This window comes from Panthera uncia, chromosome C2, assembly GCF_023721935.1.
Source record: "Panthera uncia isolate 11264 chromosome C2, Puncia_PCG_1.0, whole genome shotgun sequence".
In the NCBI taxonomy this organism is placed as follows: Eukaryota; Metazoa; Chordata; class Mammalia; order Carnivora; family Felidae; genus Panthera; species Panthera uncia.
Genome location: NC_064810.1, coordinates 145,402,726 through 145,429,009, shown reverse-complemented (window position 1 = coordinate 145,429,009; position 26,284 = coordinate 145,402,726). Strand labels below are relative to the sequence as shown.

At 43.6% G+C, this 26,284-nt stretch overlaps 1 protein-coding gene and 1 long non-coding RNA gene across 2 annotated transcripts; one reads left to right on the top strand and one right to left on the bottom strand.

Moving 5' to 3' along the window:
- The first annotated feature begins 807 nt into the window (after positions 1-807).
- Positions 808-8,173, top strand: ZNF662 (zinc finger protein 662). The gene is made up of 5 exons (XM_049629903.1): positions 808-1,125; positions 2,732-2,858; positions 3,509-3,622; positions 5,666-5,767; positions 6,762-8,173. Exons 1-5 carry the CDS (start codon positions 1,051-1,053, stop codon positions 7,790-7,792), a joined length of 1,449 nt encoding a protein of 482 aa, XP_049485860.1. The 5' UTR covers positions 808-1,050; the 3' UTR covers positions 7,793-8,173.
- Positions 8,174-13,417: 5,244 nt separating this feature from the next.
- LOC125922050 (uncharacterized) lies at positions 13,418-25,626 on the bottom strand. The gene is made up of 3 exons (XR_007457563.1): positions 25,475-25,626; positions 24,915-25,020; positions 13,418-14,905 (listed from the first exon to the last, which is right to left on the bottom strand). It is a non-coding gene; the product is annotated as an uncharacterized LOC125922050 (long non-coding RNA).
- Between the last annotated feature and the right edge of the window lie 658 nt (positions 25,627-26,284).

The following is a 26,284-nucleotide window of genomic DNA, read 5'->3' as shown; positions in this document are numbered from 1 at the left end:
GGAAGCCAAAATAAACCCTGTAGCAGTCAGCCCCACACGGCCAGAATTTGATTAATATCCTCTCCCAACCAACCACATAAGATGCTTTGCTTCTGGTTAGCCCCCCAGGCCAACAATCTCCAATCAGAGCATACCTGGAGTCTCTTCCCTGCCCCCCCCCCCCCCCCCCCAACTATAAAGCTTTCTCACTTCTCTGCCTGACTTAGAGCCTACCAAATGCAGGTGATGGTGGTTGACTCCCTTGCTTAGAGCAAGCTCTGAATAAACAGCCTTTGCTTGTTCTCATGTTGGTGGTCTTTTATTTCCACAATTTGATTTAAAGGTTTAACTTTCCCGACATGCTATGTGATGTTAGATAAGCCATCTCCTCTCTTTGGGCCTTACTTTCTTGAACTGAAAAATTGTTTCAACATTTATTCATTCCTTTATTCGACAGATATTCCTTGGCACTTAAAGAAGCTGGGCCATAAGAGTTGCTAGACATTGGGTGAATATTCGAGGCACGAAGTTGATCAAGGACGTTAGTTGCTCTCTGGGAATGTAGAACCCAGTAAAGGGATGCGGCTGTGTGAAGTATTTGCTGCTTCATATTAGCATCCGTCCTACAAGGGTGCAGTGCAATACCGAAGAAGAGTGGTCAGTGGGAAGAAGAGGGCTGGGAAAGGATTCCCAGAGAAAGCCTCCCCCCCACGCCCGCTTCCCCGCATTGCCACAGCAGCGCCCTGAGGCAGTCGGTGTCAGTGGGAGAGCTGCACTCGCTCTGCCCTCCCTGCTTCTTTGCGGGGCCAGAAGGGAGGACCACAGAGACGTGGCGCCCTCCACCGTCCTAGAGAAGCCAGAGTGGCAAGAGTGCAGCAGCCTCCACCTCTCCGGTGCGGAGCGTGGGGAGCTGAGCGTGGGACTGGCCGGGGCGTGGAGCCTGGGGCTTGCGCGCCCGACTCCTGGGCCGCTATATCAGACCCGCCCCGGTCCGGAGCGTCCCTTCCCGACCCCGGGCAGCCCCCAGTAAGGCCTGGCGCGCGCTCGCTTCCCGGGAGGGCGGCCCTGGCCATGGCGGGCGGGGCCCCCTTCGGCCCTCCACTCGAGCTGCTACCGGGACTGCGCGCGCCGGCCCGGGCGCGCCCGGTGAGTGCGGGGCCGGCGCTACGAAGCTGGCTCGGCTCTGCCCGGTGCTCTAGGTCCAGAGAAGGGGCGGAGGGGGCAGTGCGGCGGCCGGGAAATCGGGGTACAGCCCAGAGTGGAGGGTCCGGAGGAACAGGCAGGGAGCAGAATGAATTCGACCTCCCCCAGACTTGCGCCAGCCGGGGAAACACACGTGCGGCTGCACAGGCATGAGCCAAGTGCTGGGGAGGAGGTGTTCACAGAGTGCTGTGCGCAGCGACGAATGTCCAGAATTTCCATATCACTGGTTTTAAGAGAGCTGGTTATGTTTGAGGTGGGTCTTGAGATGAATATGAGGTTGCTGGCGCTGGAGGGAGGAACTGGATCTCCAGGCAGGGGGGAGGGGGGCTGCAGGTGCAATGGCACAGATTGCAGGTGCAATTTGGGCAAGGAAAGGGTTTGGATTCGTAACAGGATGGTGACAGGATAGGGGATGAGGGTGGTGGTGCAGGAGATGATCTTTGGCAGGTAAACTGGGTCTCTGAATAGTGAATGGAATGGTCCGCGTGCGGAGGATTTGGACATTTTGAGGTAGGTGAGGGTGATCCGGCCCCCCAGTCTGAGCCCTGGAGTGTCGGGTAAGTCTCTGTGGGGACTTTGTAGGGCAAGGACTGATGTGAAATGGAACAGAGTCAGCCCCTCCATAGTATAGCGATTGAGATCCTAAATGAGGCAGTGGCTGGGAATTATAAGTAAGTCTTGATGGCTCTCCATTAGCACTGTTTGTGTTTCTTATGGAGGAAAGTGAGAGAGAAGGTGCAGAAGGTTGGGCCTCCCAGAGATACAGGAAAAGGGGACATTAAGACTGGGAAGTGGGGAAGAAAGAGTAGGGGGTGTTTTAGAGAGTGTGTTGGAGGGGCAGAGTGCAGGGAGCAAAGTCAGTTTGGATCTGCGTTTTGAAGTCCAGCCTCCAGAGCAACCTGAGTGTTCTCAGGTGCCCTTAGCTGCCTCTTTGGCTAGTGGCAATGACAGGAAGGAAGAGAAGAGAAAGAATCTCACACAGGGGCAGCAGGGGTGGCAGGAGTGAGGATAGAAGGCAGTGTGGTACAGTAAGTAAGAGCCAGAGAGTCAGATAGGCCTGACTTCTGTCTCAGTTCTGTAACTCTGAGCCTCGGTTTCCTCTTCTATAAAGTGAATCTGATACCCTCCTCATAGGCTGTGAGGCATACAAAGTAATATATGTAAAGTTCTTGGCATGGGCTCAAATGGGTAAATGGTGATTGTACTTGTTATGAAGGGTTGGTGACCTCTGGAGGAGGGTACATTGTGGAGAAAGGATGGCACCTAGGGCACACATAGTTGTTCTGGGCACAAGATGGAAAGGGGAAGCTTGCAGAGACTCGTGAAAAAGGTGATGTGGTGAAGTTAAGATGAAGGGATGTGAGAAATTGATGACTGATCCCTCATATCTTTGTAAGTAGGAGACGCAGATCCGCTGAGAGTTCCCTTAGACATTCAGAATGCAGAAACTCAATGGGCATCCCCTCCAATACCACTTGGTGCCTCATCTACCCTACTGTAGGCCTGGGTCTGGAATTGTCCGAGGGCATTTAAATACATGTTGTTTCAGGAGTCAGTGACCTTCGAGGATGTGGCCGTCTACTTCTCTGAGAACGAATGGATCGGCCTGGCCCCTGCTCAGAGGGTCCTGTACAGGGACGTGATGCTGGAGAATTATGGGGTTGTGGCTTCCCTGGGTAAGGGTCTTTCCTTTTGGACTCTGCTTCTGCCCTCCAGAGTTCGCCGGCTCCTCCTTCCTCAGAAGCTCTGGAGTCTTTGATAAGCCTCACCTGAGTGGCAACTTCAGACTCTTGAATTCTTAATGAGCCAGCCTCAGCGGTTGCTAAGAAGTGGGAAGTCCTGGTGTAAATTTGGGCCTCACATCAGCCTTTCTTGCCCCAGGGTGGGAGCTAATTCTCAACTCCTGTGCTAATGGGTACAGTAGGAAGAGAGCAGATTCCTGGTGTCCCACCAAACCCTCAGTTTCCCACCCGCTTAGTTTGGGAGACCCAGCCCAATACCAAGCATCCTGATGCAGATGTCTGAACTTGAGAGCTCTAAGAGAGGGAGAGAACAAAAAAGCTCAATCTCTCAACGAGTGGAATCATCCGTTCACTCACTCAAACTGTTGTTGAGCACCTCTGGGTCTAATTCCTGACGTTTGTCAGCCTCCTGGCCCTGCTGCCCTGGGTCTCCTGGTCCTTCCCCTGGACTTTCTTTTCTCACTTTCCCTGGTTAATTCCCTTCTTTCCCTTCCTGCCCCTGAAGACAAAGCCTGGGAGGAGCCTTGGGATTGCTCTATGTCACCCCACTCACCTGCCTGTCCCATTTCCTCCCCCTCAACCAGCATTTCCATTTCCCAAACCGGCTCTGATTTCCCAGCTGGAGCGAGGGGAAGCGCCCTGGTGCAAGGCTCCTCAGGGAGCTCTGGATGGAGAGTGCCCGAGGGGCGTCTCCACAGGTGAGTGAGGGTACATGTGCCAGTTATCTGACCAGTTCCCTTGTCTTGATCTTTACAGTGTAGTAGGTATGTGTTCTCTTAACCTAGTGCTATAGACACCAGTGGGATTCCTCCCCTCCCCCCCTTTTTTCCTGTGTCCCCATGGTTTTCCCTCTTCTTGAGTCTGTTCACCCTGGCTCCTTTTCATTTACCTCTTTTGCCTCTTCCTCATTTCCACTGTTCTTATCATGGCCACCATTTATCTGTACTCCCTGACTTTTCTGTTTACACTCTGAGGTGGCCTTTCTACTTTCTCAGCCTGCTTATCATCTTCCAGAAGAAGATTCTGACTGCCCTTTGGGCTATCATGGTCATCTTTATCATTAGAAATCAAGAAGTCTCAATAATTCTGAGCCATATACTTCCAATTCAGGGATTTCTGGTGGGCAAAGCCCTGGCATTCCTTTAGGAACATAGGGCTTTCCTGTTCTAATTTGCTGGTGACAGCTATGCCCCTTATTGCCTCCCTCGCACCATTCCATCTTCTTCCCACAGGAGCTCTTCTGTGGGCACAGTGGAACTTGAGCTGTGCCCTCAACTTCCTTGTTCTCACAGTTCCTTGCTGTGTCTGGCTGTCTTTCCAGAGTCTTAGGATATCCTTGATTATAAGTAACAACCCAGGTCAAACTGGCTTGAACAAAAAAGGAATTTGCTATTTCATGTAAGTAGGAAGTTCATAGATAGAGTGCAGCTACAGCTTGATCAGTTTCAGTCTCTGCTCTTTCTTGTCTCCTTATCTGCTGGCTTTGCCTACAGCCTGGCTCCTCTCATGGCTGTAAGGTGATTGGTAGTTGTAACCAAGGCTCTGCTTCTTTGTACCGAGGGAGAGAAATAGGGCAGGCCTTCCTCAGGCCTTTGGGATGTACCATCTTAAGTCTTATGCCAGCTCTAGACCAATCACTATGGCCAGAGAAATAGCATGCACTGATTGTCTTGGCCTAGACTGCCAATTTCTGAAACCGTCTCTCGTGTAGTGAGTAGGGTGGGCTAACCTGCTTGTCTTAGACCAGTAAGGGGTACACTAGGAACTGGAGTTGGGATCGCTCTGCCCCAAAAGGCAGGGCTCTCCATAATGGGCAGGGTAGGGGTAGGGGTTGATGGTGCTGGTAGAATGGATGTAGAGAGACAACTACACTGTCCTCTGCACTCTCTCAGGATCTCAGTGCTTACTCTCCCACCACCCAAAGGAATTTCTCGTCTTTGCTTTAGGCAGAAAACCAACAGCTAAGTCATTCCTTGAGTAAAACCCTGACTCCCTGACCTGCAGCAAACTTCCTTTGAGGACATGTCCCTATTCAAAGTCCATTTTTGTCTTAAAGAAAAGAATACTCAGGGGACACACAGTCCTTGGCTTCAGCAATATAAAAGATTGTCATTTGGAGGATGAAAAATTGATCTGTTTCTTAGAAGGCATTGGATGGGAGTTATGAAGAGACCAATCTTAGCTAAGCCTGAAGAAGAGTTTATTAGAGTGGACCTTTGCAATTGAGGTGTCTGTCATTAGAATAAGAAGTGACTTCTGGAAATGGCTGAGTGAAGGCTGTGAGGCCATTTCTAATGGATGCCATGGAGAGACCCATCATTGATCCTTTGTAGAAAGAGAAGGCAATAGATGGACAGACGGGAAGGAAGCTAAGCTTAGAGGCTTCCCAACATAGCCTTAGGAATAGTTCTTTGCAGTTCAATCCTTTCCTAATTCTATTCCATGTGAACTGGAGTTCACCTCTTAGGGGAGGTGAAGAAGAAAACTTAGTCCCCTATTTTTTCTTGACACTTAAAAATGAGTAATGCGTTTTCATGTTTTAGGGAACTGATGGAATCACATCTTCCCTGAAGGTCTGTTTTCTGTCCTTTATATTGTTAACCTCCTCCAGTTTCAGGTCATCTGTGTACCGATCTCTCCACCCACCTTCATTCTCCCTTACCACTTCCATCTCTGCTCCTTTCTTCATGGGCCCTACTCCTCTCACTGAGCTAGCCTCATTTATATCTTGACCCGGGCAGGATATCCATTTCTGAAGCCTGCTGCGATCTCCCATCTTGAACAGGTGGAAGAGCCCTTGAACCTGAAACTGCAAGGAGAGGGTCCAAGCCTAATCTGTACTGGTAAGTGAGGGGAATGAACACTTTTCTCCCAGGCACATGCTTTCCTCTGTCTTTCCTTTGTAAAATGTTAAAATTCCATTTTACCACGTATGTTCTAAATAAAAGACCCTCTCATCTTTTGGGATGAGCACTGGGTGTTGCATGGAAACTAATTTGACAATAAATTTCATATACTAAAATAAATAAATAAATAAATAAATAAATGACCCTCTAAAAATCCCCAAGTCAACCATAAGAGGAAAGTTAAACTTTAAGCTTCCAGCTTTCATTTGGTCATCATTAATTATAATTAAATTCGGGTGTGTTAGATCGTAGGCTGTAACTGAACAGATGGCCTACTGGCCACTATGGCCAACCAGTATTTTAAAAGAAAATGCTGTGTTTTATTCATTCTGTTAGTTTTTAAGGTGTGATACTGAAACAGAAGTGTGGATAAAACGCTATGGGAACAAAGAGGAGGCAGTCTTTGCCCAGTTGTGTATAAAGTAGTTTGGGGAATCCCTTTTCATGGTGGACCTGGTGACTGGATTGAATGAAAAGACCACATTTCCTTTTAGTGTTGACAAGTATGAGGAAGATTCTCCTTATTGCTCCCCACTGTGTGTGACAAGTTCAGGTTCCCCAGGTATACCACAAAGGATTCTTTATTTCCGAACCTGTTGTTTCTCATGTTATAAACTAGACTACCTAGAAGAAATTCTTACTTGTCTCCCTTAGATTCAATTAAACTATTCCTGGAGAGCTCCCTCTGTGCTTGGTCTGGTGCTTGGGAATCATAGCCCTCAGGGACCTTGTCTAGTTTCTGCCTTTCTGTAGCATAAACTTTGGTCGCTTTCAGTGTGTTCGCCCTGTGGTGCCATTTTCAGCTAGGACAGGGCCACTGGGACATGGAGGTAACACTTGAAGTGCAATGGACGTACGAGTACCACTTGGTGATGCTATTTGCCCCATTATGGGTAATGATGACATTTGCAGCTTTGATTTCTTCTTTCAGAGGGTGTGTTGAAGAGTGAGAAAGAAGATTTTATTCTGAAGGAGGAAGGTTTTGAGGAGGCAAAAGACCACATGGTGCTATCAAGTGGACCCCGGTGGTGTGGTTCCCAGGAGTTCTGGTTTGGGAAAACCTGTGAGGAGGGAACAAGCAGGTTAGGGAGGTGGCGCAACTACTCCAATGGGAAGAGTGTGGAGAACGCTGCAAATGATGTTATAGAAGTGATTGTCAAAGATGAGATGATCTCAGGAGAAGATGGTTCAGAGAATACTGATGTTAATACTCACCTTGTTATACATGAGAAGATTCTCAGTGAGCAGGTATTCTGTATATGTGAAGAATGTGGCAAGTGCTTTGATCAAACTGAAGACTTTGACCAACATCAGAGAGTTCATAATGGAGAGAAGATCTATGGTTGTAAGGAATGTGGGAAGACTTTCAGTTTTAGATCACATTGCCTTGCACATCAGAGAATTCACACTGGGGTGAAACCCTATGTGTGTCAAGAATGTGCTAAAGCCTTTGTTTGGAAGTCAAACCTGATTCGGCACCAGAGAATACATACTGGAGAGAAGCCCTTTGAATGTAAGGAATGTGGGAAGGGCTTTAGTCAGAACACAAGCCTTACACAACATCAGCGAATCCATACTGGGGAAAAACCATATACATGTAAGGAATGTGGGAAAAGCTTTACTCGGAACCCAGCCCTGCTTCGACATCAGAGAATCCACACTGGCGAGAAGCCTTATGAATGTAAGGACTGTGGAAAAGGTTTCATGTGGAACTCAGATCTTGCTCAGCACCAGAGGGTTCACACGGGGGAGAAGCCCCATGAATGTACTGACTGTGGGAAAAGCTTCATTTGCAAGGCACACCTTATCCGACATCAGAGAATCCATACTGGGGAAAGGCCCTATAAATGTAATGACTGTGGGAAGGCCTTCAGTCAGAATTCTGTTTTGATTAAGCACCAGAGGCGCCATGCTAGAGAGAAACCCTGTAATTATCACACCTCTCACCTTCTTGAACATTAGAGAAGGCATAAGGGTGATGCTTGTTTATAATTCTTATGCTACAGCAGCCCCAGAGACAAAACGAGATGACTGTCCACGGTTTGTTATAACTCTAATAGTCAGTATTATCTTGCCCCTTCTGAACAGATACCCTGTACTCTAGCAAGATGGTCCCACTGTTCAACCATGTTCATGCTAGGCAACTTTTAGTTGAGCATCTGCTCTGTCAGGCACTTGCTAACCACTTTACATACATTCTTTTGTTTTCCTTAATCCTGTTAAGGTAGGTACTTATCCTCATTTTACTAATGAGAAGTCTGAGGTTGAAAGAAGTTGTAAAACTCATTCAAGGTTACTCAGCTAATATGTTACAGAATAGAGATTGGAATCAGGCCTATCTGACTCCAGAGTTTTCTGTTCTTTATTTGTACACATTTCTGCTTCTGTTCATTTCTATTTGCTCAAGTTTCCCTGGGCTACAAATTTCCCTTCCTCATTTAAGACCCAGCTCCTTTAACTGAACAGACCCCTGTTCCTCTTCTACTTGTAGTCAGTACTGTCCAAATTGGTATTTAACTATGTGCTGTCTTATATTTTTCTTTTTTTTAATTTTTTTTTAACGTTTATTTATTTTTGAGACAGAGAGAGACAGAGCATGAACGGGGGAGGGTCAGAGCGAGGGAGACATAGAATCTGAAACAGGCTCCAGGCTCTGAGCTGTCAGCACAGAGCCTGATGTGGGGCTCGAACCCATGAACTGTGAGATCATGACCTGAGCCGAAGTCGGCCGCTTAACCGACTGAGCCACCCAGGCGCCCCTGTCTTATATTTTTCTAATGTCTCATGTGTGTTAGTCCAGCTAAATGGCTCTTTGAGGACCAACACTATTTCTTTTATGTTTTTCAAATTCTGAAACTTAACTTATTTTTTACTAGATATAACATGCTTATGATAAAAAAAAAGTTGAAATAGTTCAAAAAGGTGTTCATTGAAAAGTAAATCTTGTCACTCCTGTCTCCCAGTCTACCTCCTTAGAGACCATCACTGTTACTGGCTGTGTGTCTTCCTGGGCATATTCTTTCTATATACAAGTACTTACTAATACTGCTTTCAAAAGTCTACCTCACTGAAAACCATTTGATGTAGATGATAGTGCAGTTACATTGCCAACTCCAGAACTTTCTCTTCCTCAGAAGTTGTGGTCTACTTCGAGATCACCAAGATGACTTAAGCAAAGTAACTGAGAGTAGTCTGGGTTATGCAGTTGTGGGAGACCTGACTGCCCTTATGTTATAAGATAGGAATCTGGGACTAGGAAAATGTAAACCAAGTGGGAGATTTTTGTTTCCATAAAAATTTGTATAGCTATAACCTCTCTGATTGCTCTACTATCCCAAATCCCCTTCCAGCCTGTCCCTTCTCATCACCATGATAGCCCACATCCCAGAGTAAGCTATATTATTAGAGAATGCTATTGACCACCTTCAAGGGTTAGAGAAACAAAGGCCCTATTCAGAGAAGAGCGCTGGCCAAAACAGATGAAACGTACATTCCAGACTTCACCTTTAGAGCCATTTTCAGATTGCAGTTTGCCTCTCTGCTAATTAGGCATTCTGCTTTAGAAGCTCCTAGCCAGGTAATATAATTGTTGACTAAGGAGCAAGGAAGAGAAGCCAGAGGCTGGCTTGGACTAAACTTCTGGTTCCTGAAAATTACGAACATTAATTCTAGAGCCCCTGATTGCTGAAGTAGTAAGGAGAACTTGGCCTAGCATAGTCTAGTTAGGGTGCCTCTACTAAGTAGGAAAACTTTTGTACTAAACAGAACCAGGAAATGGAAATGAGTGATGTGGACAGGCATTTGGGGGAAGTTTATTAAGCAAATAATCACTGAGTACCTGCTTGCATGTAAAGCACTATGCTTCATGCTGTATAAACAATGGTAAGTCAGATTGGTTTCCCGCCTTTCTGGAACATTAATGAGAGAGACCAAACAAAAAAAATTCAAGTAATTTATTAAAAATTGCTAAGTGTTAGGAAATGAATGGTACAGAGAGAGAGAGAATGACAGAGAGGAACCCTCTATATGAATAGTCAGGGGGGGCCTACCTCTCCTAAGAGGTAACATTAAACATCTCAGAATGAGAAAAAGGCACATATATGAAGAATGGGGGAAGAACAGCAGGCAGAGGAACAGCTCTGCAGACTCTGATGTGTGAAGGGTTTGGCATGTTCAAGACACCAAAAGGTTTTAGGTATAGCATAATGATCAAGGGTATGAGGGGCACAAGTTAGGTTTGTAGACATAGGTGGCTCAGATCATTCAATTCCATCCCAAGTGAAAAGCTATTAGAGGACATTCAGTGGAGGAATGACATGTTTGATTCACATTTTGAGATGATCCCTGGCTGCTGTGTAGAAAATGGCTTGTTAAGGGACAAAAGTGAAAGGAGAGCTCATATTGGAGACTGCTAGCAGTCCAGGTTGGAGATGATAGTGGCTTGGAGTGGGTGGTGGTTGTAGAAATGGAGAGAAAATATATTTAAGATACAGTTTGGAAAAAAAATCAGTGACCTGTTAAAGGATTGGATATAGGAGTAACAGGAATTAGGGATTGGTTTTTGGTTTGAGCAGCTGAGTTAGATAGCACACCATTTACTGGAATGAATAAGACTGGAATGGGAATAGGTTTGGGGAGGGAGAAATCGAGAAGTCTGTTTTGGATTGACATTTCAGATATGTGTGAGATATACAAGTAGAAATTCCAGGTGGTGGTTGTATATATGGGCTTGAGCTCTGGGTTAGTGATATCTAGAGCTTTGCATTTGGGAGTCATCAAATGAGCAAAAGGTATTTTAAGCTGTGGGAAGAAATGAAGGAAATCTCCTGGAGCTGCATTATCCAACACAGCAGCCACTGGCCAAATGTAGGTATTTAAATTAATTGTAAGTTTTAGGTTCTTATCAGACTGGCCAGATTTGAAGCACACAATAACTATGTGGGAGTTGACTACCATATTGGATAATGTTGACATAGAACATTTCCATCATTTCAAAAAGTTGTGTTGGACAGTACTGCCTCCAGAGAATATAGCAAAATATGAAGACCCAGGATAGAGTCCTATGAAACACTGATTCAATATTTAGGGAGTTGGACAGGAGGAAGTGCCTGGAAGAGAGGCTAAAAAAGGTCAGTGGGAGGCTGGCAATATCACCAGTGGACACATTACACAGGCAGCGTTGAAATAAGGTCGAATGCTTGGACCAGTGCTAAAAGGAGGTAATCATTAAAATCCTAAATGTTAATAAGCTCCCAGAGTGAAGATGATGTGTATCCTAGATGACGTCAGTATCTTAAAATGGGAGAAAGATAACAAATAGGAAGCAGAAACCACAGAAATGGAACCTGGAAGAGAAGAAACAGTTTGGACTTCTGGAGGAGCACCATGGAAGTTGATCAGCCCTAGGAACTCTCCCTCAAAGATGGAAATGTTTGTAGGCAGAGTGGTGGGATGGGAAGACAAATTTTGAGGAGTGTCACAAAGAATTGCCCACATATGGCAAAGACACAAATTTCGGAGGGATTAAGAAGTAGCACGTAGAAATGGATGGCCCCTATCAAAAAAATTCCTAACTAGTCTTTTCCTTACCAGAGACCCAGAGACAGGAACTTGGAAGTCCTGAGCCTATATCAAAGACTGTAATGTGGGATGAAGGAATCATAACATGGAAGATTTTCCAATTTGTAATAATACTTTCCACACATCTTGAAGTCAGAAGAGGAATGATTAGTACTCACTTCCTAAATTTTGGAGAAATCTAAAGGAAAAAATTAGAAATATACTTTCTGATAAATCCCAACTAGCAATATATTAAAATCAAGAATTGATTATGGTAAATTTTTATCTTCCAAATTTTCCAACATAGGATTGGAAAGTAAGGAAATATAAAAACAGTGTATAGAGTCATTCACATAGTGAAAATTAACTGGCCTGCCCAGAATCTCTTGGGGGAATGAATAATTAAATCCCCCCTATTTTCCAACTCTGAGGTAGCTACAGAGTTGTCTTAGAAGCAACTCTCTTGCAAACCAGTGGTTGCAATTCTGAGCATGTCTTTGTCACGGCCAAATCAGGGTTCTGTACTATTCATCTCTTTGTTGGTTCCCAGCATCCATTCTTCTGTCTGGGAACAGTAACCCAAATATTCTTTGGGAAAGCATCCTTTCTCAGCCACCTGGTTTGCGTCCACCCCCAACTTCATAAGTGGATCCCGGTTAGCCTAGGTGCATCAACTTACCCTATTACTTTGGCCACAGAGCCAATGAGATCTGAGGAGATATTTACCTGGCCTTCTGAAAGAGAGAGGCTTTTCTTCGAGAGCAACCAAAGGAGATATTCCGTCCTCCTGTGGATGGTATATAGGAAGATATGAGGCCTTGAACTGCAACAACACTTTTATTCTGTTAAGAGGGAGGTAGTCTGGAGCTTCCTGGTGTTAGCACGTGGAGCCTGAGGATGAAGTCAATACCAAAGGAGAGAGTGGCAAAGCAGAGAAAAACTGGGTCCCTGGTGACATTTGAGCCATTAGCCCAAGCCTTACCTGAAATAGACTCACCTCTGGAATTCTCAGTCATGTGAGCCAATAAACATCTTTGTTAAACTAGTTGGATTTGAGTTCTCGGTCATTTGCAACTTCGTCATAGTGATATAGGGTTGTATTTGAAAGCACTGGTTTCTTGTACAGCACCTAGTGTCGCATTTTCTCTTCCTCAGTAGTCACACAAGCTGTTCATTTGTATCTCATCTCAGTTACTTGGAGTTTGCATGGCTAAATAGGTACCTCTCGTACCCTAAACTTAATTTCATGAACACCACCAGACCAATGTTTGGTCATACCTTAGCATACCTTCCAAATTTGAATAGAATACTTTCAGTTCCAGATTCCCTAGTGGATAACTTCCTGTCTCTGACATATTTTCTAGCCTCCCCTCCCCTGCTGTATATGAAATTCGGGTTTGCTATGTCCCCTATATTTTACGTCAGATTCTTGTGAAATGACCAGATATTTTTCATATCCACAAAGGCTTTGTTTTATTGAACAGTGTTCCAAAACTTAGGGAGAGGTAGAGTCTCCTACAGCATATTCTCTGAAATTGAAAGTCATCTCTCTGCTGAATGATTGAGAGGTAAGTGAAAAGTTACTTCCTTACCTTAGCAAAAAGGAAACAAAAAGACTTGCTTTGAACTTTCTTTTTCCCCAAGAGAAGAACTACTTCCCTGGTGTAAGTGATACAGGCGTTGCATTTTTCAGCCTCCACTCCCATTTCCAGCATACCTAGTCCAGGCTGAACTCAAGTGTGCTTGGCCTGAATGAGAAGTGAGCTCCATTCTGATCTCTAGTACTTTGTACACACTAAAGTTGATAAAAAGTTACTAATTTTTAAGTATATAACATTTTATTTTGTTGATAATATAAGAAGAAATGAGAAAGACAATGTAGATTTGTCTATCAATCAATTGTTGCTAATTTTCAAGTATATAACATTTTATTTTGTCGATAATATAAGAAGTGAGAAAGAAAATGTAGATTTGTCCATCAGACAATTGTTGCTAATTTTCAAGTATATAACATTTTATTTTGTTGGTAATATAAGAAGAAATGAGAAAGAAAATGTAGATTTGTTGATCAATCAATTGTTGCTAATTTTCAAGTATATAACATTTTATTTTGTCAATAATATAAGAAGAAATGAGAAAGAAAATGTAGATTTGTCTATCAATCAATTGTTGCTAATTTTCAAGTATATAACATTTTATTTTGTTGATAATACAAGAAGAAATGAGAAAGACAATGTAGATTTGTCTATCAGACAATCAATTGTTGCCTGTATCCTCGACTATATGTCCTATACTATAGGCTGCTCTTCCTTTCAGATGTGTTTCCTGCCCACCAAAGGCACCCTATGGAGAAGTTGACACAGGCTTTTGACTCTGCCCCATTCTCGAGAACATAGTAATTCTGAATGCATGGGATCTGACCACTAGACCCCAAGTTTATTTTACTATTTTCCTGGGAGACTCAAAGGATACTCAGTCAAATGGGACTAAGCTCCTCTGATATGTGTGCCCTGGGGGTGGCAGGTCAGATTCTGTGATGTTCCTTTGGAAAATGCGAGAGTCTGCGTGAAGAGGAAATAGAGAAGGAGGGGAGTGGAATATGCTGGGAACTGGTAACAGATAACACAAAAGACCAAAAAAACCCATGATGTATAAAGTGAAAGTATTCTGAAAAGATAACAGACACACCTGAGGGAAGCCACCCATGGCAATGTTAATATGGAAACTGAAAATCAACTCAAAGCATACGTGAGATGTAGGCATGATCCATTCATTCCCTTCTGCCTCCTTGGCTTTATTTCACCTAATGACCATCTCAGAGTTTGTGATAGCTATTGTCTTTTCAATCCTGTCTCTAATATCAAGAAGCTGTTCTTAAAATGAAAATCTAATTGTATCACTTTCTAAAACTCCTGTAATCACTTTCTGTTGCCTAAAAAACAAAATCCAAATTCCTTAGGTGAATATTCAGAACTATATTACTGATTTGCTTTAATTGATGGTTTTATTCTATTCCCGCATCAGTCTCCAACTTAGATCTCAACTATAGCCATATTTCTCTGCTTCTAGTGTTTAACCATGTGGGTTTTTTGTTTCTTTGAACAATGTTTTGCTCTTTCAAGGAAGGAGGGATATATCTGTATTGATCAGTAGTTCTCATCGGGAGCTGACTTTGTTTCCTTTTCCCAGACAATTTGCCAATGTTTAGAGACATTTTTTGTTGTTACGGTTGATGAGAGGGCTGCTCCTGGCATCTTGTGTTAGAGGCAGGCTACTAAATATACGACAACGCACAGGCATTCCCCCACAACAAAGATTAGCTGTCACCAAATGCGAATAGTGCTGCTGTTATGAAAAATCTTGTATAGGCCAATCTCATTTGGAAGTTTGTTGATCATTTCTTTGAGCCTTTAAAAACTTGTTACAAGGGCACCTGGGTGGCTCAGTTAGTTGAGCGTCCGACTCTCGATTTCAGCTCATGTCATGGTCTCAGGGCCATGGTCCCAGAGTTGTAAGCTAGAGAAAAGAGAACGTTATTAAGAAAATCATAAGGAAGAAAAGATATATTTGCAATACTTTACTGTATTTATATAAAAAAAATCCATGTATCAATGTTCCCTTGAAGTTCAAATCCCTGTTGTTCAATGGTCAACTGTACTTGAAGGAAGTTATGGAAACTCATTCCCTTATTCTATTCTATTATTCTATTAGGCAACATTTAAATATATTGGCATAACACCAAAAAATGTGGGAGTATTTTTATTTTATTTTATTTTGGTGGGGGTGGGGAGGGGCAGGGAGAGAATCCTAAGCAGGCTCCACACTCAACACGGAGCCCAACATGGGCTCAGTCTCATGAACATGAGATCATAACCTGAGCCAAAACCAAGAGTCGGATGCTTAACCATTTAACCAACTGAGCCACCCAGGCACCCCAATGTGGGAGTACTTTAACCAACATTTATAGATTTTGTAATGTTTGGAATCCATCCATCACAAGGCCAAAGTAATAGCCAAAGTTGTTTACATTTCCCCTGTTGTCTCACTTTCATGGGTGTACAGAAATCATATTACAAATGCTCCAACTACAGACCCAACTTCTGTGTTTTGCTTCCTGCCCAGCAGACCATCCCCACCTGACAGCTTCTCCCCAATATAGTAATAAAGGCTTTTGCCTGTTTTCTGCTCACTCCTTGTCTTGACTGACCTTGGTACTTCCTTGTGTGGTAGGACATGCCCCCATCTTTTCAGGAATTGTAAGTAATAAGCTTCTTTCAAATGCAGTTGTCTCCTTGCCATTCCTGATTTTTTTTTAATCCAGAGTACATTTTAACCATAGGATAAAACCCACAATATATACATGATTATGCCAAGTAATGATAAATGCTACAAAGAACAATAAAACAGGAAAAGGTATAAAAAGGGATAGATAAGACTTATCAGGAACAGACTCCAATAAGGGGACAATTGAGCAAGAGACCAGAGTAAAATAGGGAGTGAGATGTGCTGGTATTGAGGAGCAGAGCATTTCAGACAGGGGAGAGCAAACACTAAGGGCCTGAGGCAGGAGAGAACATGCCTGGAGTGTGTAAATAGGAAGACAGTAAGGAAACATTGCTTAAAAGTGGGATGGCTTCAGAATATGGGAGGTGGGTTGATCTATTCTTCCCCAAATTTCTATGTTGAAGCCCTAACCCCCTAGTACCTCAGAATTTGACTGTATTTGGACACGAGGTCTTTAAAGATATAATTAAGTTAAAATGAGGTTGTTAGAGTGGCCCTAATCTAATCTTAGGGATGTCCTTCTAAGAAGAGGAGATTAGGACACACATACCAGGAGTGCACATGTACAGAGAGACAACCACGTGAAGAGGCAATGGGAGGCTGGCTGTCTGCAAGCCAAGGAGGGGCCTTAGAGGAATCCAACCTGCCAACACCTTGATCTTGGACTTCCAGCCTCCAGAACTATAAGAAAACACATTTTTGTTACATCACCCAGTCTGTGGTATTTTGTTATGTCCTAGAGCTAAAAACTGTGATGGCAAAATGTTGCTACCTTACAATTACCATTATTTAGTTGGTGTAGCTAGCAGGTTTGATCTGTGTTCTCCTGGCCCAATGTGGTTTTCTCTAATTTTGCACATTATGTTTCCAGATAACATGCAAGCTTCCTGATAGCACTGAGTTTACACATTGTTCCTGTACCCCTAACTTGGAATATCCAAGTTATTTTATTTATTTTTTGTTTGATATTTGGTTAAATAATAGGAATCTCACTTAATTTTATCTTTTTTTTCTTTTTTATTAATTGTCAATCTCCTTACTGATGCATTCAATTTGTACCCCCCTCCCCACCAGCCTGCCCAATGTAATAGCTTCTTCACGTTTCCATTCTGTTTTAGCCTTCTCAGGTCATTTCAATATGAGATTTCTGTGCTCAGCAATGCTACCCTCTTGTCTCCTTTGTGTCTCTGACCATAGGATCAGACTAAGGCCCCTTCCTTTTTTAATCCTAGGACTTTTCCTTGTCTTTCTTTACCCTCTATGTTCTGTGAAACCAGTTTGTAAATATACAAAAGCTGTGTATTTATAGGACACAATCATATCCTTGATGACCTGGTTCCCTCTCTAACATTGCTAAGAGGTGATGTTTACTTTTTTCTTTTTTTTTTAGTCAGGTTGTGAAATAGCTGAATTTGAGCTTTTGGCCTTCTTTTAGAAGAACATCTAAGCAACCTTTTCAGGGACCTAGTTTTTAAGTCGCCTATGAATCAGGACAAGATAGACATTCAGGAAATCTCATGGGGGGGTGGAATGAAGAAAAATAAGAGAGATTCAGCAAAGAAGGGAGTAAATGATGAGAAAATTCCTACGGAAAATAGATGTCATCCACATAAGAAATCAGAAAAAAAAAATCAGTTCTTATCACGTAACACATCTTTAATTTCCAGGTGAAGAGATCTCCTATAAGTGTTCTGTGTAACAAACATCTCCATTGCAGTTCTGACTTTTTGCAGCACTGAGAATCCACCCTGGAGAAGAGTCCTATGAGTAAGGATCGGGGCAAAGCTGTCGCCTTCAACCCTACTTCTGTTCAGGCACTTCTCTGCAACTGGGTCTGAAGGCATGTTCACCAGCAGGGTAACCCCTGGGAGGACCCGCAACAGGAGAGTGGCCCTCCACGTGCAGAGAATATGGCAAGGCTCTTAGCTGCAGCTCCCACCGTACTGCACACCAGAGAATCCACAATGGGAGAAGCCCTCTGAGTGTAAAGAGTGAAGCGTCTAGCTTCAGCACCAGCAAGGCCACACCCGAGGGAAGCCCCTCAGATGCAGGGACTGAGGCAAGACCTTCAGTCAGAAAATCACCTCTGTTCTAGGGCCGCCTGGGTGGTTCAGTCAGTTAAGTGTCTGACTCTTGGTTTTGACTCAGGTCACGATCTTAGGGTTCGTTAGATTGAGCCCCACATCGGGTTCTGTCAGCGCTGACAGTGCGGAGCCTGCTTGGCATTTTCTCTTTCCCTCTGTCCGTCCCCTGACCCTGCGTCTCTCTCACTCTCCAAACAAACAAACAAACAAACAAACAATAAATAAAAAAGAAAAGAAAAGACAATTACCTCTGTTCTACATCTGAGACATGCACTGGAAAAAATCCTATGCATGTAATGATGTGGTAAAGATTTTAATTTGAACTCAGAGCTCATTCACCACCAAGTACTGCATGCTGGGGAGAGATTCTAACTTGCAAGCAGTGTGGAAAAGGCTTCACTCAGAACTCACATCTCCTCCAGCACCAGAGAAAACTTATCAATGCAAGGATTACAGCAAAGCCTTCAAGCAAAGTCAGCTCAAATCAACATCAGTGGATCCACCCTTAGACAAAACCCCATGAGTGCACCGAGTGTGGGAAGGCTTCAATAATAGTTCAGGATGAAGCAGGCCCAGAGGCTCCATGTTGGAGAAAAACACAATGAAGGTAAGGAATGTGGGAAATCTTCATTTGGAACTCAAATTTTATTTACCATTGGAGAATTCATCCTGGAGGGAATTTATTTATTTATTTATTTATTTTTTATTTTTTATTTTTTTATTGAGAGAGGGCACAATTGAGCAAGGGGCAGAGAGGGAGGGATAGAAGAGAGAGAGCGAGAGAGAGAATCAGGGCTCATGCTCACCTGAAGTGGGGCCCGGGCTCACCCGCTGTGGGACTTTGAACTCACGAACTGTGAGATCATGACCTGAGCCAAAGTCAGACGCTTAAACAACTGAGCCACCCAAGTGCCTCTGGAGAGAAATTTTTAAATATAATTGTTGGTCTGTGTATCCCCAAGTGCAAGTTAGCAGGTCCTCCTCTTTTTGGCCTGATCATCCCAATCCGACTACTTCTTGCCCCTCCCCAGAATGCTGACTGTGCTCCAGCCATTCCTCTCTGCTCTCTGTCTGCAATACGTACTATTTCAGTTTCTACCTCTGGGCCTTTGCTTTTTCTGCTCGCCCAGGTACCCTCTGCCCACCTCTTCCCCTTTCTTTGATCCTAGCTAGCCTTAGGACCTTTTGAAACTACAGCCTCCCTCATCTCTGTTTTCTTAAAGAAAGACTTATTCTATTTCAAATTCATATGCTGAGTTTTTGTTATTGTTGTTTTATACGTTTATCTTTTCTTTTCCCTCCAGTTGACTCAATATCATTTCCAACTCTGCTGTTGTAAGCTTTTCTAGAGCAGGACAGTTCAGGAAGTTGTAATGTTCCTCAAAGGGATGAATGAATGGAATGACCAGTGAGGATTGTACCAGTCTGTGTCCAATTAGGAGACAGAAACCAACAGTGATTTAAACAAGGGAAGTTTAATAAAAAGAATTATCAAAATATGATGAAAAAGTAGCCTATAAGGTGGAAGAGAGCTCTATATGGTATCATAGGGCTGATGGAGACACCAAAGGAAGGACAAACTTGGAAAGGAGGTTTCTTTCCAAGGCTGAGGTTCAAACCTTGTTGGGGAAAGTATAGCTGTAGTCCTCTGGATGGCAGAAGAGTTCTGATTTGCTCAGGCCAGAGCTAGTTTATATTTGCTGGGCAAGCAGGAAAGAACCCTCTAGGGCATGGGTAATCTATAGCCAGTGAACAGGTACACAGATGGCACCATTATGGCCCTGAGCACATTGTATTCACATTGAGAGAGTCACTAGGGACAAACCTGGGGTAGAGATCCTTATTGGAGATTGAAATGCACATTAATGAGTATGTGTGATTAGGATTTAATGCACAAAGAAGTAGTTAATGATCACCAGGCATATACGCAAAGAAGGAAAAAGAGGCCATCTAGACTCACTAAAAGTTACACTAATATTTACCATTGATGTGTGTCTTTGAATGAGTGTTTGCCTTTCAGATTTACTTATCTATGACATGTGACTTAGCCTTCAGAGACTGTTCACATAGTATGAATTTTCTTAAATACCAATGGGAAATATTATCACAGAATTGCACAAGTAATAAAGACAAAATATTCCTGCAATCTCACTTTCTCAAGAGATCATACTTTCATATTTATATGTCCACTTTTAGTCCTTGTCCCATATATAAACATAATTTTTGTAATCTTAGTCATAACAAAATGTTAATATTTTAATGACTGTTATATTGGACAACTTCCGTCTCCCCCATTTCCATATGATTTTCATGATTATTATTTGTCAGCGAGTAGATGTATCTTTATTATCTGTTCCCCTCATCAAATGTTAAATTGAATTTTTGGGCAGTGACTTTGTCTTAGTTTTTTTGGTTTTTGTTTTTGTTTTTTTAATTCAAGACATCCATCACAGTGTCTGACACACTATAGGTAGTAACTTCTTGTTATTTGAAATTATTTGATGGACATTTAGGATAATTCTTGTTAGCTGTTAATATTAATATTGCTATAATCAGCTTGGTGATTGTAGCTCTTTTCCTTCTTTTGTATTATATACCTGGGAGGAATTTTTAGGAATGAGACTATGAATCCAGGAGTGTGAAGATTTTTGTTTAGAAAACATCATAACATAGCCATACCAATGGCTAGTTCATACCCATTTGTTCTGTTTCCAGCAGTTTGGCAAGTTAGCTTTTGCTTGCAACCAACGGTGGATATTATAATTATTTTAGAGATGGTTAATTTAATAAGCGTAAAATGGAATCTCAGGGTATTTTTTTTTTTGACGTTTATTTATTTTTAGGAGACAGAGAGAGACAGAGCACAAGCAGGGAAGGGGAAGAAAGGGAGACACAGAATTGGAAACAAGCTCCAGGCTCTGAGCTGTCAGTACAGAGCCGGATGCAGGGCTCAAACCCACGAACCGTGAGACCACGACCTGAGCTGAAGTTGGAGGCTTAACCGACTGGACCATCCAGGCGCTCCAGGGTATGTTTTTAAAAATATTTCTTTAATTGTGAGATTGTGTGTGTTTTCATGTTAGATTACCAATTATATTTCTTATGGTGTCAATTAATACCAGGTACCATTTTATCTGCTGAATTTTAAATATTTTTTTTAAATTTTTTAAACGTTTATTTATTTTTGAGACAGAGAGAGACAGAACATGAACAGGGGAGGGGCAGAGAGAGAGGGAGACACAGAATCTGAAACAGGCTCCAGGCTCTGAGTGGTCAGCACAGAGCCCGACGCGGGGCTCGAACTCACAGACCGTGAGATCATGACCTGGGCTGAAGTCAGACGCTCAACCGACTGAGCCACCCAGGTGCCCCATGAATTTTAAATATTTTTAAAAAGAACTTAAGATCTTTCAAAAGACAGATGTCATCCACATAAGAATGGTGATATCAATGTAACTTTCTTTCCTTAGATTTTAGGTAAATTGTTTGCCCTGAGGCTTCAACTCTCTGATGTATTCAAGGGAAATTTTCGGATTATCCAGCTATTTTTTGTTGTAAGGGTACAGCCATCCTCTTCAGTTTTCAGCCTCTTGAGAAGAGGTGGATTTCTTGATTTTTTTTTTTTTTATTTTTCAAAGTGGACCACACTTAAAACCAAACCAAAACAAAACACTAACCAGCTGTTTGCAGATACTCAGTAGCAACTAGTGCAATGTGACGATTTTGGGGAAAGAGGAGGCACAAAACATGAACATCCTATTCACCCAGACTTTCTCCCTGGAGTATTTGCCTCGTGGCACAGAGAGTTAGAGCCTTTCTCATTGTGTGGAGGAGGTGGAGATCAGACCCTCTATATGTTTTGAATATACTGTATTAATAAAAGGGAATGTATGGAAAGAGCACCAAATTGTTGACAAGGGATGGGAGTGTGTGACCTTACTGGTTGGCTGACCTCAGAGCCATTTTCAGGTCTGCCCTGTATGGTTGTGATAGTTGTGTCATGGCAAGAGTAACTGGCCTTCAACTGGGGAGTTGAAATCTGCCCTAGTTCCCCTTGTCCTGTCCACATCCATGAGATTATATCTGTTTAGGGGATACTCTTTCCTAATAGGCACTGCGGTGCCTGAAGGGCTATTCTGGCTATTCCCAGCACCTTTCTCTGTTGCATTCTTTCACCATAGAGTATGGAGAAGCTAAATACTCAGTTTTCTAGTCTATCTTCCATTCTTTCTTACAATGATCATGGTACAGACTCCTGGTCTCCATTCTCTTTACTCCTCTAGAAATTATCAAATTTCCTGATTTCTCCTGTAGGTATGTTGTGACCAAACATTCTGGCCATCGTGACGAAACGGTACGTGCGACTCTCTGGCCATTCACTTAAATATATGTCCAGTACCCCCATTAGACAAAGGAAAACAGGATCCCACCCCAGGGCATGCAGCGGTTCTTGCACTTTGGACTTCCTTTACATTTTCTAAGTCATCTACTGCTGCCTGAGGGTGGCTGGGTCCAAGAACAGATTGTGACCTGTGTGAGCCCTGGTACTCTCTGACCTTTTTACCCAGTGTGTGGAGTTGACCAGGTACACGCCTATAAGGTTGTTCCAGGGTCCCGTGGCTGGGCCGCAGTTTCAGGAGGGTGGCTGACATGGTTTTTCTTTCGCAAGATCACATGAGGCTGGGCCATCAGAATGATGGTGACAGTGATTTTGGGTGTTGACAGAAACTCATGTCACTCACAGGTTGACTCCAGGGGTCTGGGCTACCGTAGGTCCGCTGCTAATCCTTGGGTATGAGCCGCATGTGGGCCTTGTTCATCTGTGTTCCTACTGCAGTGCTGCCTATGTCTACAATACCCAAGGACAATGGAGGTCATAGCAAATGTGCTTTGTCTTGTGACACCCCCTTTGCTGGCATCCAGGGTGGTCACTGTCCCCCCTCCACAGGCTCTGGCACCACCTGGGGGTAGCCACATCTGTCTCCTCTGAAGGCTTTCAACAGGCTTTTGGATAGACGTCCTCTCTCATCTTTACTGATGCAGTGATGCTATGCTGTCCTGGGTCTGCCTTAAGCATCCTGGACGGGGATGGACATTTTTTAGGTAAATTGAACTGTTCTTCTCACTCTGTTCATGGGCCCGTTGTTATCTTCCCCACTAGTGGGGTGTGTGGAAGGGAGAGGTGTGATCAACACTGAAAGACAACACATTCTAAGAATGCAGTGATTACAGTAGTCGCTGTAGTCTGAATGGTTGTGTCCCCCTCAAAATTCAAATGTTGGAATCCTAATACCAATGTGATAGTATTAGGAGGGTGGCCTTTGGGAGGTGCTTAAGCATGAGGGTAGAGTTCTGATGAACTCTCTGGGATTAGTGTTCTTATAAAAGAGAACCCACAGACCGCCTCAGCCCCCTTCCACCAGTTGAGGACACGGTGAGGAGACCCTATGAACCAGGAAGAGGGTCTCACCAGAATTTAATCATTTTGGTCCCTTGATCTTGGACTTCCCAGCCTCCAGACAATGGGAAATAGATTTGTTTATAATTACCCAGTCTGTGGTATTTTGTTATAGCAGCCCAAATAGACTAAGACAAGCAGTTCAAGAGAAGTCATGGTTGGAGGTGCCTAGGTGGCTCAGTCAGCTAAGCAGCTGACTCCTGATTTTGGCTCAGGTCATGATGTCACAGTTTGTGAGTTTGAGCCCTGCATCAAGCTCTGCACTCTCTGCTTGGGATTCTCTCCCTCCCTCTCTCTGCCCTTACCCCACTGGCACTCTCTATCTCTCTCTCAAAAATAAATGAACAACAACAACAAAAAAGAGAAGTCGTGGTTGTAAAACATGTTATTTAGTGATTATGCTATAACATTCTAAATGGTAGATTTAACATGGCCAGAAACTGTGTTACAATTCACATTTTCCTCCATATTCTTTGTAAAACTTACATTTGCAGTCATTGTAACAAACTTTGACGATATCATTAGAAGCCAATATTTGTGGGTGGCATGATGCTGCAATGTCATTGGTAATGATGTAGCTGGTATTAAATAAATAGTATTAGAGAACTGAAGAGGCAAAAAGATCTATATTGTTCAATACTGTGGTGAGTTCAAGGATTTCAAGGCTGGTCAAGAAAAAGACAAAGCAAAGCAAAGCAAAAAGAAAGAAAAAGACAAGAAGACCAGGAGATGGCAGTATTGTTCAACAGGCTTTACTGGATAGCTCCACACTGGGATTGCCAAAGAGGGGAAGTCCCTAACAGAAGGGGACCACCCAGCAGGTAAGGGAATTGGGGACAGATTAGAAAGGAGGCTTACCTGTCTAGGCAATGTCACTCAGCAGCAAGGTGGGAGTCTCTGGGTTGGAGAGCTTTGAAGGGAAGCAATGGTTTGGGATCTTTTATAGACATAGAGTTTGTCTTATCTATGGCTACCAGATGTTAGGTGCAGTTTCATGGGTTATGCAAAGCAGGTAATCTCTATATGGCTAAAAATATGCTTGTATTTAAAGTAATTGGATGGGTAAGAATTTGCAAAATATGTAAAAGCATTTAGATATGTGTGTTCTTAAAACTTGATATAAATTCCTCATGTTTATAGGCTATTAGACAATTACAACTGAACATTCAAATTAGTATTCAAATTGCATTTATTTAATATTAGGGACAGTGATGTTTTGCCGAAACTAAATTGCTGTTCTAAAATGAATATTAAACCAACCACTATGGAATATGTTCTTTTGATTTTGCCTTGGCATATCCTTTTTTTTTTTTTTTTTTAAGTATTTATGTTGAGAGAGCACATGTGCTTGAGCATGCAAGTAGGGGAGGGGCAGAGAGAGAGAGGGAGAGAGGAAATCCCAAGCAGGCTCTGTGCTGTGAGCTCGGAGCCCAAGGTGGCTGGATTCCAGGAATTGTGAGAGATCATGATCTGAGTTGAAATCAAGATTCAGAGGTTTAACTGACTGAGCCATCCACATGCCCCTTTGCGTAGCATATCTACCCAGCCATGTACCTTGTGATGATTCAGTTTATTCTGAGTAGGGAGTGAAATCCTGACCTTTCCTCTCCCTTATTTAAAGGTCTTTTGGGAGTGATCAGAGGAACTCTTATAAAGGTCTGGGGTTATGCAAACCATTGAGGACTTGAGATTAAATTACCTTAAAAAGATGTGATCTGGGTTCCACACAAGGTTCTCACGAATCCTGGGCAAGTGTTGTCTTCAGTAGGCTATGGGTGAGAGCTGGATGTTCCTCTGGAGCCAGCCTTTTTGGCAGTGTGGTGGTTTTGTGGGAGACAATGGTTGAGCATGAGTGTGAGATAAAAGAATTGTAAACTTTGAGTCACATGTGGGGATGGTAGGAACTGGACAACCAGCAGTGGTGGACAAATAAAGCTCGCTGAACCAATCAAGATAGTCTAAGAAAGGTATGCAGGATTGAGTCTAGGCTCCTAGTTGGGGCCTAGACTTACTTCTTCCTGTTCCTGACCCTCCCTCACTTATTCGTGGTGGCTCTCCCTACTGTGCAGGACCGAAAAGCACTGCCTTCTTGACATCCTGTCTTCTGGATATACAATAAGATCGACTTTCATTCATTCAGCAAACATGTTGGAGGCTCCTCTGTTCTGAGGTTCCCACCCCGTCCAGACCAGCCCTTGGCCTGAGAGCCTCAGATCCTTCTCCAGCGGGACTGCTGTTCCAGGGTCTAGAGAGACTCACCTCTAGGTGGGAAGTCTGCCAGGCAAGGGCTTGGCCTGTCTGGGCAGGGAACAGTCTCCTGCTGCCAAGGGGAAGGATGACCTAAGCAGACTCCACTGCTCATTGGCCCGGCTAGGCCCCACCCCTTCACATGATAGCCAATGGAATGAGTACCCCGCTTCTTGCTTTAGCCATAGGCTCCACCTCCTTTCAGAGGAGGTCAGTGGAAGAAGGTCGGTTGCAGGGCCCTGGATTCAGACCTCGAGGCCATGAAGGAGGCTGGAACTATACCTTGCCCCACCTCCTTTTTCTTGGGAGTGTCTCACGGGAACTAAAAGGGAGGGCTACCGAGATATGGGTTCCTCCAACTTTACTGGAGTGTGGGTTGGCAGTGTGACATCAGTGTGATGACGTACTTCCTGTGCAGCCTTTTTTTTTTTTTTTTTTTTTTTTTAACGTGTGAGCATTTGGTCTGTGAGGACAGTGGTTGTGTCCCAAACCTGTTCCTGGAAAGCCGTAGAGGCCGCCCAAAACCCACGATGAGCGGGTCCGGCTTGTCCTGAGGAGGACAGAAAGGATTCTGCAGGAAATCTGCGCGACTACTGCTGCTACTGGGGTCCTCCCCCAACCCCTTGGGCTGATCTTGGGGTCTTGCCCGCTGGTTTCTCGTCCCCAGGACAGCTTGCGGCCTGTTCAGATTTGAGTACTGACACAAATTCGAGTGTTGACCCTGAGGTCCTCAAAAAGTTTTAAATGTCTTCACTCCAGGACACCCTATCAATAGAGAACATGACTTCACGGTCACTCCAGCCCCCTCTTGCTCCAGCTGTG

Excerpts from the sequence above, each read along its gene's own strand:
- ZNF662 (XM_049629903.1), top strand. The coding sequence starts at position 1,051 with ATGGCGGGCGGGGCCCCCTTCGGCCCTCCACTCGAGCTGCTACCGGGA. Across the intron at positions 2,859-3,508 it reads TGGGGTTGTGGCTTCCCTGG|CATTTCCATTTCCCAAACCG; the intron begins GTAAGGGTCTTT and ends CCCCTCAACCAG. Across the intron at positions 3,623-5,665 it reads CCCGAGGGGCGTCTCCACAG|GATATCCATTTCTGAAGCCT; the intron begins GTGAGTGAGGGT and ends TGACCCGGGCAG.